General features: G+C 49.8%; 2 protein-coding genes across 8 annotated transcripts; one reads left to right on the top strand and one right to left on the bottom strand.

Moving 5' to 3' along the window:
- Positions 1 to 895: 895 nt before the first annotated feature.
- Positions 896 to 7,339, bottom strand: FTSJ1 (FtsJ RNA 2'-O-methyltransferase 1). Of its 7 annotated transcripts, none has more exons than XM_017672473.3 (11): positions 7,058 to 7,339; positions 5,390 to 5,548; positions 5,045 to 5,114; positions 4,874 to 4,964; positions 4,437 to 4,515; positions 2,791 to 2,843; positions 2,653 to 2,706; positions 2,465 to 2,567; positions 2,274 to 2,357; positions 1,521 to 1,618; positions 896 to 1,435 (listed from the first exon to the last, which is right to left on the bottom strand). In XM_017672473.3, exons 2-11 carry the CDS (start codon positions 5,508 to 5,510, stop codon positions 1,196 to 1,198), a joined length of 993 nt encoding a protein of 330 aa, XP_017527962.1. In that variant the 5' UTR covers positions 5,511 to 5,548; positions 7,058 to 7,339; the 3' UTR covers positions 896 to 1,195. The 7 variants fall into 7 exon arrangements, with proteins under 7 accessions (XP_017527962.1, XP_017527961.1, XP_017527959.1 ...); XM_017672472.3 differs by having other exon boundaries at positions 1,521 to 1,624; positions 5,390 to 5,534; XM_017672470.3 differs by having other exon boundaries at positions 1,521 to 1,624; positions 7,058 to 7,338.
- An 8,433-nt stretch (positions 7,340 to 15,772) lies between these two features.
- SLC38A5 (solute carrier family 38 member 5) lies at positions 15,773 to 23,869 on the top strand. The gene is given in 16 exon segments (XM_036996304.1): positions 15,773 to 16,177; positions 16,255 to 16,295; positions 16,298 to 16,329; positions 16,761 to 16,873; positions 16,966 to 17,039; positions 17,741 to 17,833; positions 17,972 to 18,050; positions 19,723 to 19,805; positions 20,107 to 20,165; positions 20,268 to 20,405; positions 20,619 to 20,698; positions 21,319 to 21,419; positions 21,632 to 21,747; positions 22,536 to 22,680; positions 22,776 to 22,879; positions 23,390 to 23,869. Coding segments are annotated over 16 exon segments (1,413 nt in total). The 5' UTR covers positions 15,773 to 16,124; the 3' UTR covers positions 23,492 to 23,869.
- The last annotated feature ends 1,414 nt before the right edge of the window (positions 23,870 to 25,283 follow it).

Raw genomic sequence — 25,283 nt, 5'->3', positions numbered from 1 at the left:
TTTTCATGAGCTTACTGGCCATTCTCATATCTTCTTTTCCTTACTGATTTGTAGGAGCTTTTTGATATCAAAGATAATATATATAGGGACTGTAAATAATTTCCCACTGTGATTCTCCATTTCATTTTGTAAAGGTATTTTTTTTTACTTCTTTTTAACAGAAGAGTTGGTCTGAATGACCTGCTAAGCCACTGTCAAGAAGGGATGTCCTCTAACGTGACACCCAAAGGATGGGAAGCCCTCCAGGGCTGACAGGTTCAGCCCACTCTGCTATAGGCAGACTGGACCCTCACTGTGCCTTCCCACACCAGGTACAGTTCTGCCTCAAGGCCTTTGCATTTGCTGTATTTCTTCTCTCTAGAATGCTCCTTCCCCAGATTAACACATGGATTCCCTCCCTCATCTCTTTCAGGTCTCTGCTCAAACATTACCTCAGTGAGGCCTTTCATGACAACCTTTTTAGAAACTTTAAACTGCTGCCCCTAGAATTCCTGATTCTCTTTACTCTGCTTTTTGAAAACTCTCCTTTTCCATATTACTTTTACCTATTATATATATGATAGTTATGTGTATATACACATATTACACTGCAAACTATATAGTGAAATGTAAGCTATAAATGTGTCTGTGTGTGTGTGTAAACTCCTGTACTCATAGACTATGTTGTTTATTACTGCTTTCCCAATGTAGAAGCTCCATAAGGGCTGGGCTGGGATACTTGCCTGGTTTGTTCCCCACTCATCTCCAAACCTAGAACAATGCTTGGCACATAGTACATGATTAATAAATGTTTACCAAATTCCTCAATACATAATGTATAAAACACTTAAAGCAGTTTCTGGCATACATCAGATGGTGATGTAGGTAAAGGTTTGCTGAATGAAATCAGTTGATGTAAAAGTTGCAAAGGTGAAATTTTATTGAGCTTTTTTGTACAGGTACCATTTACTCAAACTCTTAGACAAAAAGGCAAATTTACCTAATGTGTTAAGGTGAACAGTTCATTTCACTGCCTTCCACCTACTCAAAAAAAAGAAAAGGGACTCAGATCCTTAGCTAAGCTTTTTCATTCATTATATAGGATTTTACCTATTGGTTTTTACAGCTATTGGGAGACAGGGAAGAGAATTTTGCCCCCCCAAAATCATGTGATATGGGGACAGAAAGAGGCACACTGGGAGGGGTCACTGTGAGTTCAGGGAAAGGGCACTGAGGGCCCTGGGCCATGTTTCCAGACCTCAGAGGCCAGCAGGGTATGGCATTGTGGGGCAGCCAGGGGCTGGGGCAATGTGTCCACTGTGCTCATGGGGCAGTCCTGGGAGCGGATCTCCTTGGCCAATCGCCCTTTCTTCTTCAATGTGCAGGCCTCCTGATATGGTGGCGAGATCGGGGGCTGTGTGGGTGGAGTATACTTGTACTCTGAACCGTCCTCTAGCTGCAGGGACACATGGAGGGGATGGTGAGGTCCTGGGCACCTAGGACAGCACCCCCCATCTGCCTACTGTTGGTTGGGCACTCACGTCCAGTGGGTAACTACGATCCGAATCATAGGAGCTCAGGTCCCCACAGGTCACAAATGGCACAATGATGCGGGTGGGCCCATCTAATTGGTTGAAATCTGGATCTGACAAGCAGGGAGAAATGAGACAGGACAAGGCTGGGATGCCTGGGTATTGAGGCCTTCCCATGTATCCACCAGCTACTGTCATATTCCTCCACTGGAAATCCTTCATGTGCTCAGATCATCTCTTCGGGAAGGCCCTCTATGATCACTCATTCTAAAAGGTCCCTTTCTCCCCTAACCCCCTGCCCCAACTTCTCACTGCACTTATACTCACCTGCCATTCTGTCCTGCATTGTCCAGACCTGTCTCACTCATGTGCTCACCACAAGAGCAGACTCTGAACCTTTTTCCACTAGGAGCCAGGCTAAAGACCCTCACAGAGCAAAATTCCCACACAGGGGTGGGGTTTCCACCTGGGGGTGTGACAGTCTTCCTAGGCTAGTTTCTCCTTAGATGGGTGGAGTCCCAACTGGGGCAAGACTCAGGATCCTCCTGGCCGAGCATTTTCACCAGGTCCAAGAGTTACCACTGCGGAACTGAGCTAAATATCCTTTTGCAAAAATATCCATACACAGGTAGAATTTCCATCACAGAGAGTTGGGCTGAGGATCCTCTTGGGACAGAATTCCCACCAAAGCCCTCCTGAGACATAAATTCCGTAAGGGGGCAGAGTATCCCCAGGAATGGGTCCCAGGGCTCTGGCTCTCACCGTAAGAATGATCCAGCAGGGGTTTGGTCAGGTCTGGCAGGAAGCCCTCAGGGGGGTCATAACCCTGACAGACAGCGAAGGCCTCTGTGGGTGGAAGGTAGAGTGAAGGGGGACTGCTACCTCCCGCCTGTGCAGGATGTGGCCCTGAGATTTGTAGCCACCCGTCTGCCTGGCCCCTCCATCCCACTGACCAATGCTGGAGTTCCGGCTGCTCCTGGGTTTGGCACAGAGCACACTGGAGAAGAAGACTCGCAACTGGCTGTAGATAAGCGTCACATCCCGGCCTCGGAAGATCTACAGGATGGAGAGGCAGAGGTAGGGGTATGAGGGTGGTCCTTGGACACCCCTCTCTCTCCTCTCCCGGTTCCCTAGGGCTCACCTTGGCTACAAAGCAGCCCCCTGGTTTTAAGACATGTGTAGCAATGTTCAGAGCCTGTGGGCAGGACAGATAGCTAAGGCTGAGGTGGAGACAGGCAGGAGGGGCCAAACTGAAGCAGGGGCAGTCAGGGTTACTCACGGCTAGGAGGAGCTGGGCCTGCATATACTCATCAACATCATGGAGGCCAGTTACTGCAGCAAGAGGAACAGCGTTAGGGGGCCATCCAATTCTAGCTACTTTACTGTCCCAGAAAGGTTAGAGAACTAAAAACAGTTCATGTTCTGCATGCAAATTAGCATCTGCCAACTGAACACAAATTCGGAGCATTCAATGCTTAGAAATAATTTTAATTCTCAAAACAACTTCATACACAGGTATCGTTATCATCATTTCACCTGCAACCCAGACTGCCCCTCTGAACTCCAGACTCATATATCAGATTTGACCTCAGACTCAGCATGTCCAAAACCAAACTCCCAAGTTTCCTGCCCAAACCTGCTCCTCCCTCCATCCTCGCCATCTCCTCCGATCCTTCCAGTTGTTCAAGGCAACAACCTTAGTGCCTGACATCCTCCATTCTCCTCACATTCACATTCAAGCCATCAGCAGGTCCTCTTGGCTTTACTTTTGAAAGATCTCCTGATTCGACACTCTTCTCATCTCCACCCCTGCCACCACTGTCATCACTCACCTAAACCACTACAGGGGCCTCCTTCTCCCTGGGCCTCTGCATCTGCCCTGACACATGGGGCCCCTGTCTGGCCTCCCAAACCCTGCTGTTTACCATCGGGAGCCCCATCGCACACCACTAGGTCTGCAGGGAAGCCCTCAAAGTGCTGGATGATCTCCTTGGCAGTGGTGACTCACAACATCCACACGGATCCTGTTATAACCCAACTCAGGCACAGCCCTCCTTGTTCACAACCCTGTCATGGTCTTTTACGAGCTCTCATCTCAGTGAAAAAGCCAGAGTCCTCACTGTGGCCCACAGGGAGCCACACAGGATCTGTCCCTGGTCACCTCCCTGAGCTCATCACCTACCACTCCCCCCCTCACTCAATCTGATTCAACCACTGATCTCTTTGCTTTTCCTCACACATGCCAAGCACCCTTGCACCTCAGGACCTTCACTTGGGCTGGTCCTTTTGCCTGGACTGTTCTTACTCCAGACATGCCCCCAGCCCATTCCCTCACCTCTTTTCAGTCTTTCTGCTAAAGTCAGTGGGGCCTGCCCCACCACTTTACTTAAAATTCCAACAGGTATTCACCACCTCCCTCTCACTTTCATTGATTTCCCCATGATACCTATCCCCTTTTGACATGCTACATAAATCAACCATTTCTTTTCCATCTGCTCCCACCAGAACACCAACTGTATGAGATAAAAGAGATTAGTGGAATTTTATTCACAGTTTTCTTAACTTGTTGAACGGTGTCTGACACACACAGGTGCTCAGTAAATGTGTGTTGAATGGATGGGTGGCTGACCAAAAAAAAAAAAAAATGAACAGTAAGATGGAATGGGACAGTTGCAGATGAGAGATGAGAAATGAGAACAGGGAAGGGTGGACAAGATAAAACTGAAAATGCAGAGTACAGGGAGGGAGGAGACAGAGGCAGAGAACAGGATGAAGAGGTAGGGAGAAGCTGCCAGATGGGGAAGAGCTGACAGCAGAGGAGAAAGGCAGTGAGTAGTTGAAGTGGTGAAAGAAACAAACAGAGGTGGGCCATATAAGAAGGACACACACAGGGCCCCTGTCTGCCTCCCAAACCCTGCTGTTTACCATCGGGAGCCCCATCGCACAGCACTAGGTCCGCAGGGCAGCCCTCAAAGTGCTGGATGATCTCCTTGGCAGTGGAGAGCTATGGAAGAGAAAGAGGATGAGTGGCCCCCCACCAGGGGCTCCTCCACAGACCTCTAACCCCACCTGTCCATGGCCCAGGCCCACAGCTCTATGTCAGCCAAATTCTCAGGCTTTGTCTTCTAAGACAGGGCTCCATCTCTGGGGAGTTATCCTAACCCTTTTTGCTCTCTGTGATGACCACCTGCTGGTTCTGTTTCTCTGCTGTTATACTCTCTTGGGTTCTCTCAATTACTCCTGCTATCTTGGTCTGTCTGTCTCTGTCTGTTTCTTTGTCTTTCTCTCCCTTCTTTTCATAGTCCCCAGGTGGTGGGCGGTTTGCCTAGGATACACCCCAACACCCTCAGCCATGCTCTTACCTGGGTGATGTCCCCCTGGATCTGTAAGACACCTGGTAGTGGAGCCATAGCTTGAAGGTCCACAGCCACAACATGGCCAGATCCCTGGCCCCTGTGGAAAACAGCCACAGTGTTCACTCCTGGCCCACCCCCACCTGGCCTGCCTCCTGCCTCTTGGGATTTCACACTCACCCAATCTTCTGGCTCAGCACCTGGCTCCAACTGCCCGGAGCTGCACATAGGTCAACTGCCCGTGTCACACCTGAGCACACACAGGAAGGTGTAGTGGTTAAGTTGCACCACCTCTCCAACCCAGGAACCCCACAAAGTTCACCCCTCTCCCCTAGGGAGCACCCACATTGATCTGCTGCCCAAGTGCCCACTCCTTCAGAGTATCTGCCCATCTTCCTGCCTGGCCCCTGCCCCAGAGACCCTCCAAATCAGCCCATGTACCACTAGGTGCTCTGCAGTCCTAGCCTACTTGTCTGTTCCCTCTGCCTGCCCCATCCCTCAGCGACTCGCCCGCCAGGTGGGGACCTTGGAAGAGTTGGAATTCCTCATCGAGTTGTAGCAGCTTGAAGGCACTGCGGGCACGCCAGCCATTCTCCTTGGCCAGGCGGTAGTAGACATCCCGCTTGTCCTTTGACGTCCGTCCCATCTCACACACTGTTTGCCCAGGGACCTGCCAACAGTAAGCTGATGCCACCCTATATCAGTAACTGGGTGAGTGGGTCACTACCCAGGGCAGTGAGAACCACACCAACCAAACTGGGCTCCTCTGACCCACATGACAACTCACTGAGCAGATGGGAAGACTGGAGCCGAGTTACTGATCCCACTGACCTCACAAGCATAAAGGACCCCATTACTGAACTCTCAGGCTCCATTGCTCACCCCACAGATCCCCAAACCCAACACTTATTTCACAGATGACCCGTTACTGACCCTATTGACATCCTTTTGCTGTCACCCATGCTCCACATATTAAACCCTGACTGTGAACCTTTCTCCAACCATGTCATTCCCATTAACATCTCATTGACCATCTCACTAGCTGTCCTTACTGCTCCTAGATTCATTAGCCCTATAAGCCCCCCAGTAATCCTTTGTTTTCACCCCCATTATCCTAATACAATTCCTAACCCCTTAATCTCTCTCTTCCCCCCCTATTCCCTTCAATCCCTGAAATAGGCCCCGAGTAATTCCTTTATTACTACATCCTTATCAACCCCCATTAATGCCTGGAGGGTCATGGCATATTAGCTCCCCATTAAGCCCCCAGTTACTATGATATATCAGCCCCCATTAACAGCTCTCCAACTGATTCCACATAGAGAACACCATTAAAACTCCTTCATTACCACACTCAAATGTTAATCTCCAGTGATCACACAACAGTTCCCCATTCTTCCCCTCCCTGCTCACCTTGGCCCTACAATAACGACTCGACGATCATGCCCCAACAACTTACAATTACCCCGTCGTTGCTCACTCTGTTCCCTTTAATTCCTCGATGATCAAGCCCTTTGACTACAACACCCCTTCAGCCTCTCATTCTCTCCTCTTTGGTCACTGCTCCCATTAGTTCCTGAATCATGACCTCCCCCGCCCCCACCGCCAGCTTTTATTATTCCCTCCACAGCTTTACCTTTACACTTTCAATTACTTCTTCCCACTGCTCTTCCTTATTATCATAACTCCATCAATCCCTCAGGGATCACACCCTCACCCGCCTCCCATTATCTTCTAGTTGCCCATTCCACCGCCCCTCATTAGTCAATGAACACACCCACCGGTCCCCATGAACTTGACTAAAACAATTCTATTAGTCCCCATTGATTACCTAGTAACACCGCCACCAGACCTCCATTATCTTCACGCGGCTGACCCAGCCCCCTCATTAACAGCCCTGTGGCCACATTCCCGGTCCCTCATTACCTCAAAGCTTATGCTCCCACTGGGACCACCAGACTCTCCTCAAGGCAGCTCCGGCGGATATCTGGACCCCTGTGCCACTGCTCCCCCCAGCCCACCCGTAGAGTCCCCTTCTACAGACAAACATTGGGCTGCCCAGGTGCCAGCCACCCGGACTACGCAGCTGCAGCGCCAAGGGCGAACTTCCCTCCTTCCCTCACTGGTGGGACAGAGCAGGCGTGCCTCAACTCTCTCGGCCTGGACCCACGTCCTCCGCGCCCCAGGGCTAACCTTAGCTTTCCAAGTGGGGAGAGGTGGGACGAAAGAAGCCGGCCCGCGGGCACCCCGAGCCGGCGAGAGCGCAAACCGGCGAGAAATAGTAGGGCTTCAGTTTGCGTTCTTAGCTGAGACAAATGCCTGTCGCGCATGCCTAAGGGCTACCGCAGCGGGGCAAGCCTGTCATCGTGGAACGCGGAGGCTCCGGCAAGGCCCGGACCGACCCCAACGTACTACGTGGGCCCAGTCATCTTGGGTTCACGTAGCGGGCCTTGTGAACTGCCTTTCCCAGCATGCAACCGGCACAACCAAAGCTGTTGAAGCCGCGCCCTGGGGGGACTGAAACATCGCGATGCACAAGAACTGGCTCTGCTCTTTTGTTCCACCCCTCCCATCCCTTCTTGGACAGTGGCGTTCCCTGAGCCTGTGTACTATATTTCCCAAGATGCAACGAGCACGGCAGCCCCCGTTCATTTTTTTCTGGCCGCGAAGTGAAATAACCGCGCGGGCAGTGAACAGGGAAGTAAGGAAAATGCGTTGAGTGCTTGAGCGCGCTGAAGCCGCTCTGCGGCAATTTCAAATCCAGTTCTGCTCGTTGATAGCGCTGCCTGAGTTGTACCTTTTCAGAACTTCAGTTTTTTCATCTGTAAAATGGGGATTATAAGTAGTACAGACTCCACAGAATTATTGGGAGTTCTGTGACCTTCAAACATTTTTAACTTCGACCCATAAAAAAAGACTATACCTCGCGACCCAGTGCACAAGCAAATAAAGTAATGGAAATGTTAGGCAGAAAGACAGAAATGAGCGGGATGAAAAGGAGAAAGGGCCCCCCAAAGATGACTTAGGGAGTTGATCAAATAGAGCCAGAAAGCCAGAAATGACTCAAGAGTTAATCAGATGAAGCCACGGGGTCCAAGAGAGACTCAGGAAATGTCCAGGGTCTCACCAGATAGGGTCAGAAGCACAGACGCAGCACAGTCCTGTCCCCATTTCACCAATCAGAACAAGCCTAGAGGGCTGACAGCTGTCAATCAAGGACCTCTGCCCTACCAAAACCATACAAAAGGAGCCTCAGAATAAGCATCCGGGCCTGTCTTATCGTAGGCAGGCCCGCTCTCTTACTCTATGCAGTGTATTAAAACATATTTGCTTTCTTGACTTTGGTCTCTCGTCCCACTACATCTGACTTCCCTGTGACACCGAGCCGAGTCCTTTCCTTCCTAAGAGAAACATTCATTATAGCGTTTATCTTGTAAGGAACTTGTTCTAATTGCTGTCAGCGATGTGCTGGTAAATGGTTAACAACCAATTCTTTGGGGGGAGAAAGGGAGGAAGCCCTGATTTCTAACATTGCCAGTTTGCATGGTTTACATACTATCATCTTGTCAGATTTCAAGTTCCCACAGTGTAGTCAGGGAACACAGAGTTTGGAAGAAATGAAGTAGTGCACCGTTATGTACTACCTCTACCATACAGTTCAAATAGGGGTAAATGACCTCAAGAGCACAGAGAATAGTGAAATGTAGCAAAACAATTAGGAAGAGATGAGTTTTGAGTATTTATCACCTTTTAAAACTCTAATTTATTTAATTCTAAGTTTATATCATTTCATTTTTAATAGCTGTGTTTAACAGTCAAGTCTCAAAATTCCTGAAAATTGGACAGTCTGTAAATCTGCACAAGTAGGTTCCAGTGCACTGCTGAATCCTTGAACCCATTTAAATCCTTACAACAACCATGTAAGTAGTTATTATACTGATCCCCAGTTTACAGATGAGGAAATGGAGACAAGGGAGGTTATATATTATTATATTAGGCATATAAACATACATGCTATTTAATTTGTATGTAATTATATAGAAATGCAGTGATATATAATATCTACTAGTATATGTTACATATTATGTAAACATAATAATATAAATATGCTATTACATGTCAATACAGGGAATATATAATACTATATATTTATCCATTTTGGGTAGTGTATTAATACATATATAAAGTATATGTTGTCATATATAAATATGCAAGTATCCATATACATTCACTTACTAAAGCAACTGTACTAAATAGAAATATACCATTAAGTATATAAATATATAATGTTGTGTCAGGTGGTGATAAAAGTCACAAAGAATAATAAAGTAAGGTGAAAGGGATGCAGAGTAACAGCGGGGTTGAGTTGCTGTTTTAGGCAGCATGGTCAGGGAAGGCTTCTCTGAGGAGGTAACATTTGAGTGCAGACCTGAAGGGGAGCATACCCCAGGAGTATTTGGAGGGAGAGCATTCCAGGCACAGGTAACACCAAGTACAAAGTCCCTGAAGTGGGAACAAGCTTGGTGAGTATTCAAAGATCTGAGTGGCTGATGCATCATTCCTTAGAAATGTGGGCTTCGCTAGGCAGGCATTTCTCTTCTGTTTTGTTCACTGTTGTCTCCAGGCGCTTAGAACAGGGCCTGGCACACAGTTGGTGTTCAACAGATGTTTGTTGAATCCACCCTTTTGTTGCTTGTTCCTCCATTCTTTCCTCAGTGTTACATTCTGCAATTATGTGGGGCCCTGGGAGGCGGAGACAGACGTGCAGAGACATGGAGAGAGCACCTTCTGGAGGCGTCCCTGAGTGCCAGGGGGTGAGCCAGAGCTTGTCCGCAGAGTTCAAGGGTGTTGTGGGGGCAGTGGGAACATGGTACCCCTGCAGAGTTTGAGCTCATGTGAGAAAGCAAGGGTTCACGCCACTGAGAGGAGGGGGTGCCAGGCATTGGGGGCCCATGTTCACCCTGTGGGACGCTTCCCATGTCCTGTTTTCTTGCTTCTCACAAAGAGGATGTTTATTTTTTTGCAAACTTGCTTCCTCCAGCAGGGCCAGGATATTGGGGGGGGGGGGAGTCAGGCTCTGAACTCCCCAGGCTCTTCCCGAATTAGTGTGTCGGCCTGCAACTCCCACCCAGCACCCCACTGAGTGTAAAGATGTCCTCCCCTCGACCACCTGAAGAGGTCAAGGAAGGGCGAGCTACCAGGCCAGCTCAGTACCGGAGGGCATCTTACTGTGTGAAGGAAAGACAGGGGTGGTCCATGCACAGGGAACTAAACACTGACTCAAAAAGCCTTGCTACCCAGGGGCTGCTTTGAGGGACGGAAGACTTAGTGGGGAGCCCGCAAGAACCGAGAGTTTAGAATTCTAAATGCAGCCCAGTGGCGCCTGCCTTCATAAGCAGAGAGAAGTCATTAATTCCTTTCACAAATATTTTATCAAGCAATTACTGTGTGTCAAGCAGGGTTCTTAGTGCTCTACCTGTCTTAATTCAGTTTTCCCACTGGCCTTCTGAGTTAGGTATTATGATGCCCAGGGCGGGAGCTGAGACGGTGAGGTTTTGAACTTGTTCCTGGCCATGCAGTTAGTAAGTGGCAGAGCTGGGAAAATTCATGCTGTTAACTGCTTTGCTCTGTGGCTCCCTTCCCTGAAGGCTGCTGAGAAGTGACCTGTTTTAATGAAAAGCAGGGGTCTGCTTAGAAGAACTGACAAGAATCCAGACTGACTTTTAATAGACTCAATAGAAATCCCAAATGTCTCACAAGGGTCTGCTTTACTGAACCAACACAGCCTTAAATGACCCTGACAAAGGGCTCTACTTTGATGAACTAACAGCGCTCTTATCTCTGGCACAGCCTCAAGGCCTTGGTCAAGCTTAAAGACATCTGTTCCTTGTAAAGCAGGCTGCCCTCCACAGTTAGATTTCACTTTCCCTTTGTTTTTCCTCCTCCAAGCATATGTTGCACACCTGCTATTTGCAGTGCCCTGAAACTTAGTTGAGTTATGGGCTATGGAGCTGAGTGAACTTTTGGCCCAACCCTAGAAGAGTTCACTTGGCAGAAATAAGAGTAACACCGATGATAATATGACACTTGATAAGGGGCATTTATTGAGCACCTGCTGTGTGCCTGGTAACCATGCTCTGTGCCATGTTGGAGGGCTGGGGAAGGCCCTGGCAGGTGAGGGGAATGATCAGAGCAGGAAGCTGCTGCTGGCGGGTGATGGGAGTATCTGTGTTTTGTCTAAGGTACACCAGTTCTTTGGACAGGGCAATTCAGACTTTTCTTGGAATCTAGACACCTGCCTACTTCTCTCCCACCCCCTAACCTTAGCCACCTGGGCCAACGCCTCTGCTGATAGGTGTCTTTTTCCCTGGTGGGCCTGTAGCGCATATGTGTAATAGCTCTGTGGGGAGGAGTATCAGAGGAGAAAGACATCAGAGTAGACCATGATGGACAGGGGATTGTGTGCGCGCATGTATGCGTGCGTATGAATACCTTGAGTGTATCTCATCTGTCTGTACGTATTCTCAGCCACAAACACATGTCAGCCCCACATATGTCTTCCTATGTTACTTGCCTGGCTGTATCTTGTGCCTATGGCTGCTTGTCCGACTTGTGTGTTTCCTTTCTGGCAACTGTGTGTGTTGGTGCTGTCTGCATGTGCGATTCATCTGTATGGGGCTATGTGTATGTTCCTTGGATATTTATTTGCCTCCTTTGTAATGCTTATGGATGATGAATGTGTTTCTTTGTCTCTGTGAGTCTCCTATGTATGTGTATTCCGCCCCGTCTTTGTCTCTCCTTGGTGAGTGGCTACAGGTGTGTGTGCCCTATGGGTGTTTCTTTGGGGGCTGCTGTGTGTGTTCTAGCTGGTTCCCTCATTTCCTCTTCATGCAGCTTTAGGTGTGTTTTCTGGATTTCCTCTTTGTAATGATAGTATGTGTACTCCCTGCTTTTCCTGCCCATGTACTGTTTATGCACTCCCTACGCGTCTCCTCTCAGCTTCTGAGATTTGTGAATGGCTGTGTGTGTCCATGGTTGTGTGTAGCAGCTGCTTGAATGCAGTTGTGTGCATATCTTGCACCTTCTCTGTCTATACAACTGTGCCTGCCTGTGAGTGCCAGGCTCCATTTGTGACCAGAGCTGTATGTGGTTACGTGCAGTCACAAGTTCATACACAAGTTCACGTGCACAAAAGGATCATTATAGAGCCTGAATTTGGACATTGGCCTCCAGGGCTGTCTGAAGCTGGAACTGTGTGTCGGGGAGACACTGGGCGTGTATGTTGTTGGCGGATGTATGAAATCATATTTGTCTGTGCGCTTGGTGAGTGGCTGTGAGTCTGTTGTGACTTGCCTGTTGGTTCTTTGGGGTATGGCTGTTGAGTTTGTGGGCCATGATGTCTGTGCATCTGTGGTGGCTGCAAATTGGTGTAAGTCTATTCCCAGTCAGTCTATGCTTTCTGGGTGCAGCTCTGAGGCTGTGAGTTGGTGATACATGTAAAACTAAGTCACTGTACAGCTGTGAGTGTGTGGCTGTGATGCCGGGGTTCTTGTTTGCGGAGCCAAAGAATGAGCTTCACAAACAGTCAAGGTAGGAGAGCAAGGTACAGGCTTTTATTTAGAGATAAAGTGAAAGCTCAGAGCTCCTGGCTTATGCCAGGAGGGGACAAGAGAGTCTGTAGTGGTGCATTGTCTAGGGGGTTTTATAGGCAGTTGAGGATTTTTCGAGAACATGAAAAAACTTACGGGTGGGAACTTGTTAAGTGGTCCCTGAATATTAAAAATTAACTTAACTGTAAGGAATTTTCTGCCTTGATTTCTCTCTGGGACACCAGTGCCTTGGTCTGGGAGCATATCAAAAGGCTGCCTGCCCAGCTCCCAAGGTGGGCTGAGGTATTGTCTACTTGCTAAAGAATCTTGCCTCTTGAACTTCCTGGGTGTCAAAATGCAATCTTATCTTTAAGATGGAATTCTTCCTGCCTTTAACTATGCTGTTGATAGCTGGGTCTGCATGCTACGTTAGTTGCTCAGTTTGCAGAATTACTTCGTCAGATCTGAAGGAGGAAAGACAGCACATAGGCCTGGGCCTTTTAGTATGCTAAAGTGAATCTTACACATGGTTACAAATGATTAGTATAATAAAACATGTGCTACCCTTCTTTATCTGGGGAATATTAACTGATCTCACTGAAGAATGATTCTAGAACTCGATGTTTAATATAGAGTTTTAGCAGGGGGTGTTTCCTTGCATGTAGTTACATTGCTCTGACAGTAAATATCCCGCCCTGCCCCCTCTGGAGGCTCTCACCCTACTCTGACTACATCCATGGTCCCTGTCTCAGCTGTACCATGGCCTGGGCTCTCCATGAGCAGTCTGTGTGTGTTCATATCTGTCAGCCAGTACTCTCTGTGCTAGGCTGTGAGTCTGTGTGCAAGTTTGTTTGTACCTCTGTGGATGATGGTGAGTCTGCCTCCATCTCTGAGCGTCTGGATGGGGCTGTGATCCCCGAGTACGCAGGAGTCTCCCTCCCACTGTGGGGAAGTAAACGCCCCATCCTTCACCCTCCTCCAACTGTGGGTGGGGTGGGAGCATCTAGGCTAGCTTTGAAGCCCCAGTCAGCCCCTGGCTTTTCTGGGAATTCTGTACTCCCTATCAGGGGTGGGCAGGCAGGTGAAGGGGCCCAGAGGTCTCTTGCCCAGCTGAGTTGGGCCCAGACCCTAGGTCCACCCTTCATGACTCCCTTGAAAGAGACATATGCCTTGCCTGGGACAGACATACCTGTCACATGCTTGGATGGGAGTGAACAGACAGACCCACATATAAGACAGGCAGACAGACAGACAGTAGGGCTCCTTAGTTAGGGTGTGGACAGGCCCCACCCAATGCCCTGGCTGGGGTCCAGGTCTTCAGGGTGTGCCTAGTTTGTAGACAGTGAGTCCATACTTCCCTCCCCACCCTCCCTGCCTCTGGGGAGCCCCCAAGACCTAGGGTCCTCTCTGGGCTAGGCTAGGCTGTCTGTCTGAGGTCAGCTTACAGTAGCCTGGCTGGTCTATACCTGCACCTGTCCCACAGCTGTCCCCAGGTCTATCCATCCACCCACTTTGCCTCTCTGCCTGAATCTGACTTTTTCTGCCTGTTGTGACCTGTCCCTCCAGGTGTCTCTCTGCCTCAATCATTCCCTCTGTCCCCTTGTCTCTCTCTGGGCTGTGTCTGTTCTTAACCTCTCTTTGGGGATGTGTCTAGCTGTGTCCACCTGTCTATCTGCCGGTTATGTCTCCTGTTTATTACTGAGTCTGCCAGCCTGTCGCTTTCTTCCAGGTGCCTGCATGGGCCGACCCCTGTTTCAGAGTCTGTATGTCTCTTTCTCCTTGTTAGGCAGACTGCCTCTCTGCTTGTCTACCACTTCCCTGTACACCACTGGGCTTTCTGTTCTGTTTTCTTTGTGTTTCTGCTTGCCTGCCAGTCTCTATTTCAGATTGTTTCTCTTCCTGTCCCTCCTCTCTGCATCTTTTACCTCCCTCTATTTCATCCTGCAGTGTCTGACCCCTGAGTCAGTTCTCTCTGTCTGCCTTGTCTCTCTCTTTAGGTGTGAATCTACTCCCTCAATCTTTCTGTCCACCTCCCCCTCACCCCAAGACTCTGTCTCCCTCCACGTGGGCCCAGATGAGGGGGTCGGCAGCCTCCCCGACTCCGCTTCCCCGCCCAGAGCCAGATGGAGGGAAACTGAATTAAAATTAAACTTTTTCCCAGAAAAAAAAAATCTGCTGGCCAGATGAGGCGCCGGCCGCGCTGATTAGCCACCTTGCAAGCGCGGGGAGCTGATTGGCTACAGGGCGGGGCGGGGGCAGGTCCAGCTGCTGCGGCCGTGGGGTCCCAGAGCCCCAGTGAGTTGCTTCCTCCTTAGAAGCTGAGAGGAGCAGGGAGGTGAGGACGAGGTGCTGGCCGTGTGAGGGGGGCTTTGGAAACCCCAAGGCAGGAGTTTGGGGTCCTGGGAGGGGGCATACAGGTTCTCTGGAGACATTTTAATGTTAATGGGGAATTGAATGGGAGGGGGAGTACATTGGGTACTATGCACTCAGGAAGTGGATTCCAGAGTGGGTGGGAGTGTCTAGAGGGACTCAAGAATGAGAATGAGGCTCCTTGAGAGCCCTTCCCATCTCAGGAAGGGGATTCAGGATTTGAGGAGGGGGTTTCCTGCAGGCAGTTTTGGCACTGACGGGACCTTGACTGGGGGTTTCTGAGATACCGAATTTCCACGAGGTGAGCTCAGGGCTGGGGGCTTCTTCAGTAACACTCCAGAAGACATGGGCTCCAGGCTTGCATGGAGATTGCAGAGACACCCCCACCCAAGGAAACACATGGGGCCTTGGGAGGGGGCTTTTGATGAAGGCCTCAGAGCTCATCCCCTAGAGGGGAAATTAGGGCTCAGAGAAGGTTCCTGCGACACCCCAAGCCCAGGAAAGATCTCAAGTTTGGAAATGTTCCTAAAGTTGACTTCTGCCAGAAGACAAATGTTTAAGACTTGACAGGGGTCCTAGAAAATACATCTGTAGTCCCCAGAAGGGGGTTAAATGGGGGTGCCTGGGTCACTTCTATCCCTGGAAGGAGGCTCAGTTTGGGGAATTCTCTTTGGCCCCTACTGAGGTTATTCAGAGTTGTGGCAGAGAGCAGTTTGCCGCATCCGGGTGGGGAGTCTCCAAGTTGGGCCCCCACCCTAGCCCCTTCAGTAGGTTGCATCAGCTCTGGGCTCTGGCTCTGGCCCAGGCTGGGTAGGGGGCGTTAGGAGGGGTGGGGCAGCCGGGCCATAAGAGGCCTGGCCACCGGTGAGGGTGGAGGGAAGGGGGGTTGCATGGGGGATGGGCAAGGAAAGAAACAGCATGAGAGACAGAGAGAGTCTGGGGTCTGGAAGGAGAGGTTACTCCAGCTCCAAATGGCAATCTCATCTGCTGTGGGGGTGGTCTCTCTGTTTCTGTCTCTCTGCCCCTCTGTCTCTTGCTGCCCTCTTTTTTTCTCTGTGCCTCTTTGAGTAACTGTTGGCATTTCTCCCCCATGACCCTCTCCCATTTCTTTCTCTGTGGGCCTCTCACCCTGTCTCCAGTTCTCTTCATTTAGCTCCTGTCTCCTCATCCCTCTGTCCCTGTTCCCCTCACCTCATCTCTGTCTCTGTTTGACCCCCTATCCCCTTCATCTTGCTCTCTCCACTTTGTAGCCCTCCTGTTCCATCTCTGACACCCCCAAACCCCACTTCTCTGCCCACAAGATGGAACTGCAGGATCCAAAGATGAATGGAGCCATCCCTGCCAGTGCTGTGGGGTTAGTTAGGGGTCCCAGGGGATGGGGTCAGGAGTCAGGATTACCCTCTCATCAGCCCCTTTACCTGTCCTCTCCAGCTACAGGCAAGAATGCGAGGGCTTCCTGCCCAGCCACAGTCCTATCCTGGAAGGAAGCCAGCTTAGTTTATGGATGTGAGTGACCCCACAGGATCTGTCCCAGTTGCACCTTGCCCAGTTCATCTCTTCCCCTACTGCTCTCTCTTCCCTCTACTCCCCCCGACCTGGTGTTTCCCCTGCCCCTAGCTATTTCCTGCCCCAGCTGTTCTCCATCCCTAACTACTCCCCTTCCGAGCTGTTTTGCCCCTGGTAAGCTACTCTACCCTCCCCTGTTCCTCTCCACTTTCAATTGCTCCCCGCCAAAGTTTCTCCTGGTTTCCCCTTTCTTAGCTCTTGCTTTCCCAGCTTCTTCCCATCTTCAACTCTCTTTCCTTCCTCTGATGGCCCTTCCTGGGATTCTCCCCACTCCAGTAATTTCTTCCTGAGTCTTTCCCAGGCCCCAACACTGGTCTCTTTACCTGCTTTCTTTCCCCATGTGTGCCCGGGTATTGCCCCTTACCCTGCAGTTCGAGGGGAAGACATCGTTCGGAATGTCAGTGTTCAACCTCAGCAATGCCATCATGGGCAGTGGCATCCTGGGGCTGGCTTATGCCATGGCCCACACAGGGGTCCTCTTCTTGTGAGTCCTAGATGGCTGGGGGATAGGGGGTGGGGTGTTGTGGGCAGGCAGGAAGCCTGGAGGCCAAGTCTGAGCTGTGCCATCTGCCACAGGGCCCTGCTGATGTGCATTGCACTTCTGTCTTCATATTCCATCCATATCCTGCTGACCTGTGCTGGTGTTGTAGGTGAGACCCAGAGCTTAACTCAGATCATGGACCCCAGACCCCCTGGCCCACCTCCCTGACCTGACACTGCAGACCTCAGCCCAAACCCCAGACTCTAGACCTACCACTCTGACCCTAGATCCTGCACCCAGGACCCCAGATCCCATGTTCAAGTCCCTGGACTCCAGACCCCAGACTGGAGCCCTCAAACCTTGTCTGGGCTCTTAGTACCCTAATTCACAATTCCAAGCCTTCACCCCTCAGTCTGACTATCAAGCCCCATTGCTCAGACTCACCCCCAAACTACTACAGTCCACCTCTAATTTCCACCCCTCAACCCCCAGTCTCCACCTCACCAGGGAAGCCCACACCATGTCCCCTGATCCTCAGACCCTAGCTGCCAAGCTCCCACCATCCCAGATCTCGGACTGCACTCCCAGCATGGTCTTTGTGTATATCCTGCTGCCCACACCCCCAATACCCACATCCAGTCCCCCCACCCTTCTCCCTGGGCACCAGTCCCTGGCCACAGATCCCACCTCCCATATTTCACCCCCAAGCCCGCCCTGATTGCTTAACTCTCCCCTCCAGACCTTGGCAATCAGACCCAATTACCCCAAGCCCCAAATTCCTAGCTCCCAGACCCTCTTCCCCATTACTCCTTACCCCTGGCCTGGTCCCCTGGATCCACAACCCATTCCTTCCTGCCCTCCCCACCCCAGGCATCTGAGCCTATCAGCAGCTGGGACAGAGGGTGCTGGGGCCTGCTGGGAAGGTAGTAGTGGCTGCGGAGATCTGTCTGCACAATGTTGGGGGTGAGGACTCTGGGAGGTAGGGGATCAGCTTGGGGTAAGAGGGTGGGGTGAAGTGGGCTTCCCCATGCTGGGCTGGGGAAGATGGGGTGGGGGGATTAGGGAAATTCTTCTGCTTATACCTCCCCCAACCTGCATCAGCCATGTCTAGTTACCTGTTCATCATCAAATCCGAACTCCCCCTGGTTATCGGTACCTTCCTGGACATGGATCCTGAGAGGTGAGTGAACAACACCCCTTGGCTCTGGCCTGCAGGCTACTGACTCTGCCTGTGTGGTCTGGCTGCTATCTTCAACTCTGTGTCCAGCTGACTGCCAGGTGTTCTATTTTGAGACTGCTGGGCAGGCCATTTTGGTCAGGCTGTGATTCCTAGGTATTGTGATGCCAATGTAATATATGTAAGACTTGCTCTGACTATAGGAGTCCAGTAGACCCTGTATTGATTTTTGTGATTGTTATTCTGGATGATTCCATCTGGCAGCTGACTCTGTATGTCCAGTGTACTCTGAAGCTGACCATGTGACTGTACATATCCAGTAGACTCTGTCTGAGGATCTCAGTTTGTTGTACTGGCAGGTTCTCTGCCTGTATGATAGCTGACTACAGCTGTGTTGTCCTGTATACTGTGATTCCAACCATGTATGTTTGACATCTGCTTACTCTGGTTTTCCCTGTCCAGTGGATTTTTTTTGATTCTGGGTACTTCAGGCTGGCTGAATCTATCTAGCTGTGAGTGTATGGTTATTGACTCCAATGGTCTATGTTTATGTGTGTATATATATATACATGTCTTGCTTCAATTGTATGTGCCAGTAAATTCCATCTGTGTTTAGTTTGGCAACCATTCTGGCAAATTCTCTCTGGCTCTGTGTTTGTGATCCTCAACTATAACTGTATATGTCCTCTGTATTATGGTTTGACTGTTCTAAGAATGCATCTGCCTGGCTGTATGTTTGATTCTGGATGCATCTGCTCGCTGAATGTGTTCAGTTGTTTGTATATGATGGCTGACTGTGTATTCTGTTAGATTTTTGGTTTGATTCTGAAACCATTCAGGTAGCTGATAGTCTATGTGACTAGGTGTGTCTAATTATTATGATAAGCTCCCACTGTATATATGGCCAATGGTGCTTTGTTGGTTTATTTTTGTGTACCTGTGTGTATGATAAAGAGAGTTTCTGAATGCTTGGAACATGGTAGGCACTCAATACTAATTTTTTGGAACAAATGACCAGTTTGTTCAGCTGATTCTGTATTAACTGACTGTCTTACCTGGGTGCTCCAATACCTGTGCAGATCCCACCCTTTGAGCTTGGTTTTAACAGTGTGGCCGGATGGCTGAGTCTGCCACTATTTTAGTCTTTGGCTATGTGGGCAAATTGGCCCAGCTACTTTCAGGTGTTCAACAAACCTTGAATTGTTCAAACAACCACACATGTGTGTTTCTGACTTTTTGTCTGACTCTGCATCATTGCCTGTCTTTCAAATCATCAGACTGTTGTTCTACCTGTCAGATACACCAGAGTCATGACTCACTCTGTATATGGCACCTTGTGTTGGACCTAAGTGTACCTGACTGATTTTGGGTAGTGTTTGCTTGTCTGGTTATATGTCTAGTTGTGAGTCTGATGGCACAGTTTTCAGCTGTCCATGTGTTCTCAGCTGTATACCTCTGACAGTGTCTGACTGGGAGTCAGATAATCAGTATGGCTATTTCTGTCAATCTCATTGTGCCATTTATCACTGTAACCACCTGAATAACTTCTCATAGCTGAGGTGTCAGCTCATCTCCCTGACTATGGGCAGAAATCTGTCCGGCTGTCTTCTGGGAGTGTCTGCCTGAGTACTTTCTTTGATAGACAGCTTGTCACTGTGGTTGTCTGTCTCCCTAGGGGCTGGTTCTTGAAGGGAAACCTCCTCATCGTCATTGTCAGTGTTGTAATCATCCTGCCACTGGCCCTCATGAGGCCCTTGGGTAAGAGGCTTCCTGCACTGGTCATTGGATAGTGGAGTTAAAGAAGGGGAGCTAGATTGAGAGACTCCCCATTTTCAAGGTCTGCGGAACGCCAGGGGAGAGCTTGTTTAATGTGAGTTTTAATAGATGAATAGGAGTTTTCTATGGAGGGGAGGCTGGTCCAGGTAGAAGTAAAAACTTGTACAAAGGTGTGGCATAATTGGGGTGAGGGAGCCTTGAAGGCCAGGCTGAGGATTTGATATTTGCTGTAGGGGTGGGGGGGTCCCTTGATTTCTGACATTTTATGTATTATCCCTTGCAGGCTACCTGGGGTATACCAGTGGTCTTTCTCTGACATGCATACTGTTTTTCCTCATTTTGGTGAGTCTTTGATAGGGGACATGAAAAAGTGGGGAGAGAGTTTGGCACATTGGGATATAGTCTCTCCATGACCTCATTTCTCTACCACCTCTCCTCCCCTAGGCCATCTATAAGAAGTTCCAGCTTGGCTGTGTGGTGGGCCATAATGAGACAGTAGTAGAGAGCAAGAGCCCCCCAGGCCTTCCCAGCCAGGGGTTCAACAGAAACTGTGAGGCCCAGATGTTCACAGTTTACTCACAGGTGGGTATGCAGGCATGTGTACAGGGCTTGCATCACACTCAGGCCCTCTGGTCCTGTCTCGTGGTACACTGATCAGAGTGGAGCCAGGTATCAGATATTGGGGGCTTGCATGTGTCTGATGTGGAGGACAGTGGTGGGGCCTAGGGGGTGGATGAGAAGGAGAGGATGGAACCCTGTCGGTTCTAATCCTGTGAATTTGGGCCATTCCTCCAGTTTTTCTACACAGTGCCCATTATGGCTTTTGCCTTTGTCTACCACCCTGAGGTACTGCCCATCTATACAGAGCTCTGTTGGTGAGTGGGCAGGCAAGTGGGCATGTGTGGTGGGCCAGCACATGGGGCGGTAGTCATAGTTATACTATCCAATAATCCCTAAAGCAGTCCTGGAACCTGTAGCATGATTATAATTAGACCAGGCCAAGGGAGGGGTTTGAGGTGGCCAGGAGGCCTTGGGACACAAGAAAGTGACTGTTTACTGATTGGGGCTTAAGTATTTTACTCTTTTAACATCCAGTACAAGTGTGACTAGACAGAGTGGGGAGGCAAAGATGGTTGGATGGAGGGGGGCTTGGATGAACAAAAGCAGGCAGGGATGATATCATTGGGCATGTGTGGATGATCAGACAGCATTGATGGTCAGATGGAAAGGAGAGGCAGTGAGTCAAATGGAGGGGAGAGGCAGAGACAGTTAGACAGGAGATGGGCTAAGATTGTTATATGGGGTGAGATATGGATGGACAGAGAAGGGAGGCTCAGCTGGTCACACAGGGTAGGCAGAGATGGGCATCCCAGCATGTACCAGCTAACTGTCAGTTCTGGAATAAGGGGACTCTGGAGGGTGGGGACTGGTTTTTAGGAGCCTGGATCAAGCTCAAGGGTCTGGGCCTGACAGTTCTATGACTTCTCTAACTCAGGCCCTCCAAGCGCAGAATGCAGGCTGTGGCCAGTGTGTCCATTGGGGCCATGTTCTGCATGTATGGGCTTACAGTGACCTTTGGCTACCTCACCTTCTGCAGTGAGTGGGGCTGAGGCCAGGGTTGGTGGGAGCTGGGGTGGGGACTGGGCAAGTACTTTCCCTCTATGCTCGCTCTCAGACCCATCAGTTTTCAGTGGGAAGGTGTGCATCACACCTGTAGATCTCATCACCATGTGTGTGTGTGTTTCTGGGGCACTGGTCCTGGTACACTGCCACATGCTGCATCTCATGTCCCATGTCCTATGGCCCAGGCAGTATGGAGGTGGAGATACTGCACATGTACAGCCAGCAGGACCTGCTCACCCTCTGTGTGTACCTGGCCATGCTGCTTGTGGTGACTCTCACTGTGCCAGTCGTGCTATTCCCTGTGTGTGGGGGCAAGGATGGGCCCATGGAGCAGAGGGATGTGGATGGATGGGTTGAGGGCATCGGCATGGATGTTTGGATAGAGGGTGGAGATGGGAGTAGATGGATGGATGGAGGAGGCAGGGATGGACAGGCAGGAAGTTGTCAGATGGAAAGAGGAGGCAAAATTAGATGGTCAGATAGAAGAGAGGCATAGATGGCAGGACAGAGAGTCAGGGGGACAGAGGTAGTCAGTTAGAGGGAAGAGGCGTGGGTGTCTGGCTGGACAGAAGAGGGAAGCAGGACTGGTTAGACAGAGGGTAGAGGTATAGGTAGATAGAATGAAGAAACAGGGATGGACAAAAAAAAGGTGGAGGCAAAAGTAATGAGGTATAGGAAGGACCTCAGATGGGGAAGTGGGATAACTAGACAGGAGCAGCATAGAGGTGGCCAGAGAGGCAAGGATCTCAGGGTGGAAGGACAAATGGGTGGTCAGAGAGAGGCAGCAATAGTCAGAAAGAGGAGGAGGCAAAGATTTCAGACAGTGGGTGGAAGCATAGATTGGTGGGTGATCAGAAGGAACAGGCATGGATTGTCAGAAGGAAGGCAGGATGCTTGTTCAGAAGATAGAGGCACAGATGGATGGTCAAACAAGTTGAAGTGATAGATGGAGGGGAAATCAGGGATCTCAGACAGGGTGGAGGCATCGGTGGCTGCTCAGCCAAGGGTGGAGTTAAAGATAGATGACCACATGGAGAGGGGAGGTAGCACTTGGACCCTGACCTGTGTCCCACTCTACTCTGGCCGCAGATCCACCAGGCCCTGCAGCAGCTGCTGTTCCTAAGCAAGGCCTTCAGCTGGCCTAGGCATGTGGCCATTGCCCTCATCCTGCTTGTCTTGGTCAATGTCCTCATCATGTGCATGCCAACCATTTGGGATATCTTTGGGGTTATTGGTCAGTACCCCCAACCCCAGTCCAGACTCCACCTAATTTTGGCCTTATACCCCAAACTTATGTTGATTCCTCTCTCTCTCCTGCTTGTCCTCCAGGGTCCACCTCAGCCCCCAGCCTCATCTTCATCCTTTCTAGCATCTTCTACCTTCACATTGTACCACCTGGGGTGGAGCCCCTCTATTCCTGGCCCAAGATCCAGGTGAGCATTCCAGGGGAGGGCTGGGTAAAGAGGGAGTATTCTGAGAAGGGAGCATTCCAGAATGGCTGGAGATAGAAGGAACATTTCCAGGAGGGGGCTGGGGGAAGAGAGAGCATGCAGGGTGGGGAAAAATGGTCTAGAAGAATGAAGGAGATTATCTTAGGAAGGGGCTGAGTAGACAGAGCACCAGCAGGGTTTGGGAAGACAGAGGGAGAGGGAGCACGCAAGGAGCTAGCATACAGGGAGCTATGGAAGATGGAAGGAACTCTGTTACTAGAGGATCGGGAACACTTTCAAGGAGGATAGAGTGAAGTACCACCTGAAGGGTTCTAGGAAGATGAAAGGAGGATTCACAGGAAGGGGCTGGTTTTAAGGAAGAAGAGGGAGCACAAAGGAGGGTCAGGAATGAATGGGGCACTCTCTGGAGAGGGTGGAAGGCCTGAGGAACATTTTCAAGAGGAGCTCCAGTGTGGAGACTCAACTAGCCACATGTCTCCCTTTCATCCACAGGCTCTGTGTTTTGATGTCCTGGGGGTCCACTTCATGGCCATCAGTCTAGGCTTTATGTTTGCCAACTGGGCCACAGGCCAAAGCCATGTGTCTGGACACTGACCATGCACTGCTCCACCTGGGCCCCATGCACATGCACCTGTGTGTGTGGAGGAAGATGGGGCTGCTCTCCTGGGCCCCTCCTGCCTGGAGTGTGGAGGTGGCTGGTTCCCATTAACGTGGCTGTCAGAGGTAGGGGGCTGCAGGGTCTGCTTCCCTCCTCCCTAGGGATGCTGAGCTTAGATCATGGCCCTAACCCCAATCCCATGGGAGGAGAAGAGGAGAAGGAGGAGGAGGAGAAAGAGAAAGAAGAGCAGGAGGAGGCAGGGTCCTTGGGGAGTCTCTGCCCAGCCCAGTCTTTTCTGTCTCCTAGTGAAAGCTGTTTGTCAGGATCACCCTCAGGCTAAAGGGGAAGAATAAAGATGCTGAATTGCAACTCTAGCCTTGGCCTTCTGATCTCTTTCTAAGATTTCTTGGGGAAGCCTGCAGAGGTTCAGACAGGGGTAAACTGAGGCCTTGAGAGTAGGACCAAGCCAGATCTCATATATTTACTCCCTTTTCCACTCCTTTAGTAACTTGTTACCCAACTCCCTACTTCATTTACTTGCTCAGTCAAGGAACATCTATAGAGAGCACACTGGGTGCCAGGTGCTGTTCTAGGTGTTGGGGATATAGCAGTGAATCAAGCAGATGATAATCCCTGGAGGTGATGTTCTAGCACAAGAGTGGGCAAACTGGCCTGCAGGTCAAATTCAGCCCACTGCTTATTTTTGTATGGCCCAGAGCCAAGATTGGTTTACATGTTTTTAAACGATGGAAAAAATCAAAAGAATAATTTGCGACACTTGAAAATTGAATGAAATTCAGAATTCAGTGTCTTCAAATAAAATTTTATTGGAACACAGTCACGCTTGTTCATTTACATATCACTTATGGTTTGTTAGTGCTATGACAGTGGAACTAAAAAGTTGTAACAGAGGCCATATGGCCCACAAAGCCTAAGCTGTTTATTATCTGGCCCTTTTCAAAAAACATTTGTTGATCCCTGATCTAGCAGAAGAGAGAAAAATAGAGAAATCATTTCTGATAACAGTGAGCACTTTAAGGAAAATGAGTGATGTGAGTGTGATGTCAGGATGGTGAGGGGGCAGTTAGGGAGGTGTCCCTGAGAGGCAAACAGGGAGCTGGATCCTAGATTGGCTAGAAGGAACAAGTCCCATAGTTATATGGGCAGTATTCTAGGCAGAGGCAGCAGCAAGTGCAAAGTCCCTGAGGTAGGAACAAGCATGGCAGGTCCAAGGAAGAGTCAGGAGGAGCCATTCTGTTCTTCCATCAGGAATGCATGTGAGTGCCCATTTCACCTCAGCCTTGTCAACGGCCTGAGTTACAAAACATGGATTTTTGCCAACCTAACAGGCGAAAATGGTATTGCTGCTAAAATTCACCTGTGTTTCTTTTTTTTTTTAATTTCATTTTGGTATCATTAATCTACAATTACATGAAGGACATTATGTTTACTAGGCTCCCCCCTTCACCAAGTCCCCCCCACATACCCGTTCATAGTCACTGTCCATCAACATAGTAAGATGCTGTAAAATTACTACTTGTCTTCTCTGTGTTGCACAGCCCTCCCCATGCCCACCCCACACTATACATGCTAATCGTAATGCCCCCTTTCTTTTTTTCCCGCCCTTATCCCTCCCTTCCCACACGTCCTCCCCAGTCCCTTTCCCTTTCGTAACTATTAGTCAATTCTTGGGTTCTCTGCTTCTGCTGCTGTTTTGTTTCTTCAGTTTTCTTTTGTTCTTATACACCACATATGAGTGAAATCATTTGATACTTGTCTTTCTCCGCC

The sequence above is a fragment of the Manis javanica genome, chromosome X, assembly GCF_040802235.1.
Source record: "Manis javanica isolate MJ-LG chromosome X, MJ_LKY, whole genome shotgun sequence".
NCBI classification, from domain to species: domain Eukaryota; kingdom Metazoa; phylum Chordata; class Mammalia; order Pholidota; family Manidae; genus Manis; species Manis javanica.
This window is presented reverse-complemented; position numbering and strand designations above follow the sequence as displayed.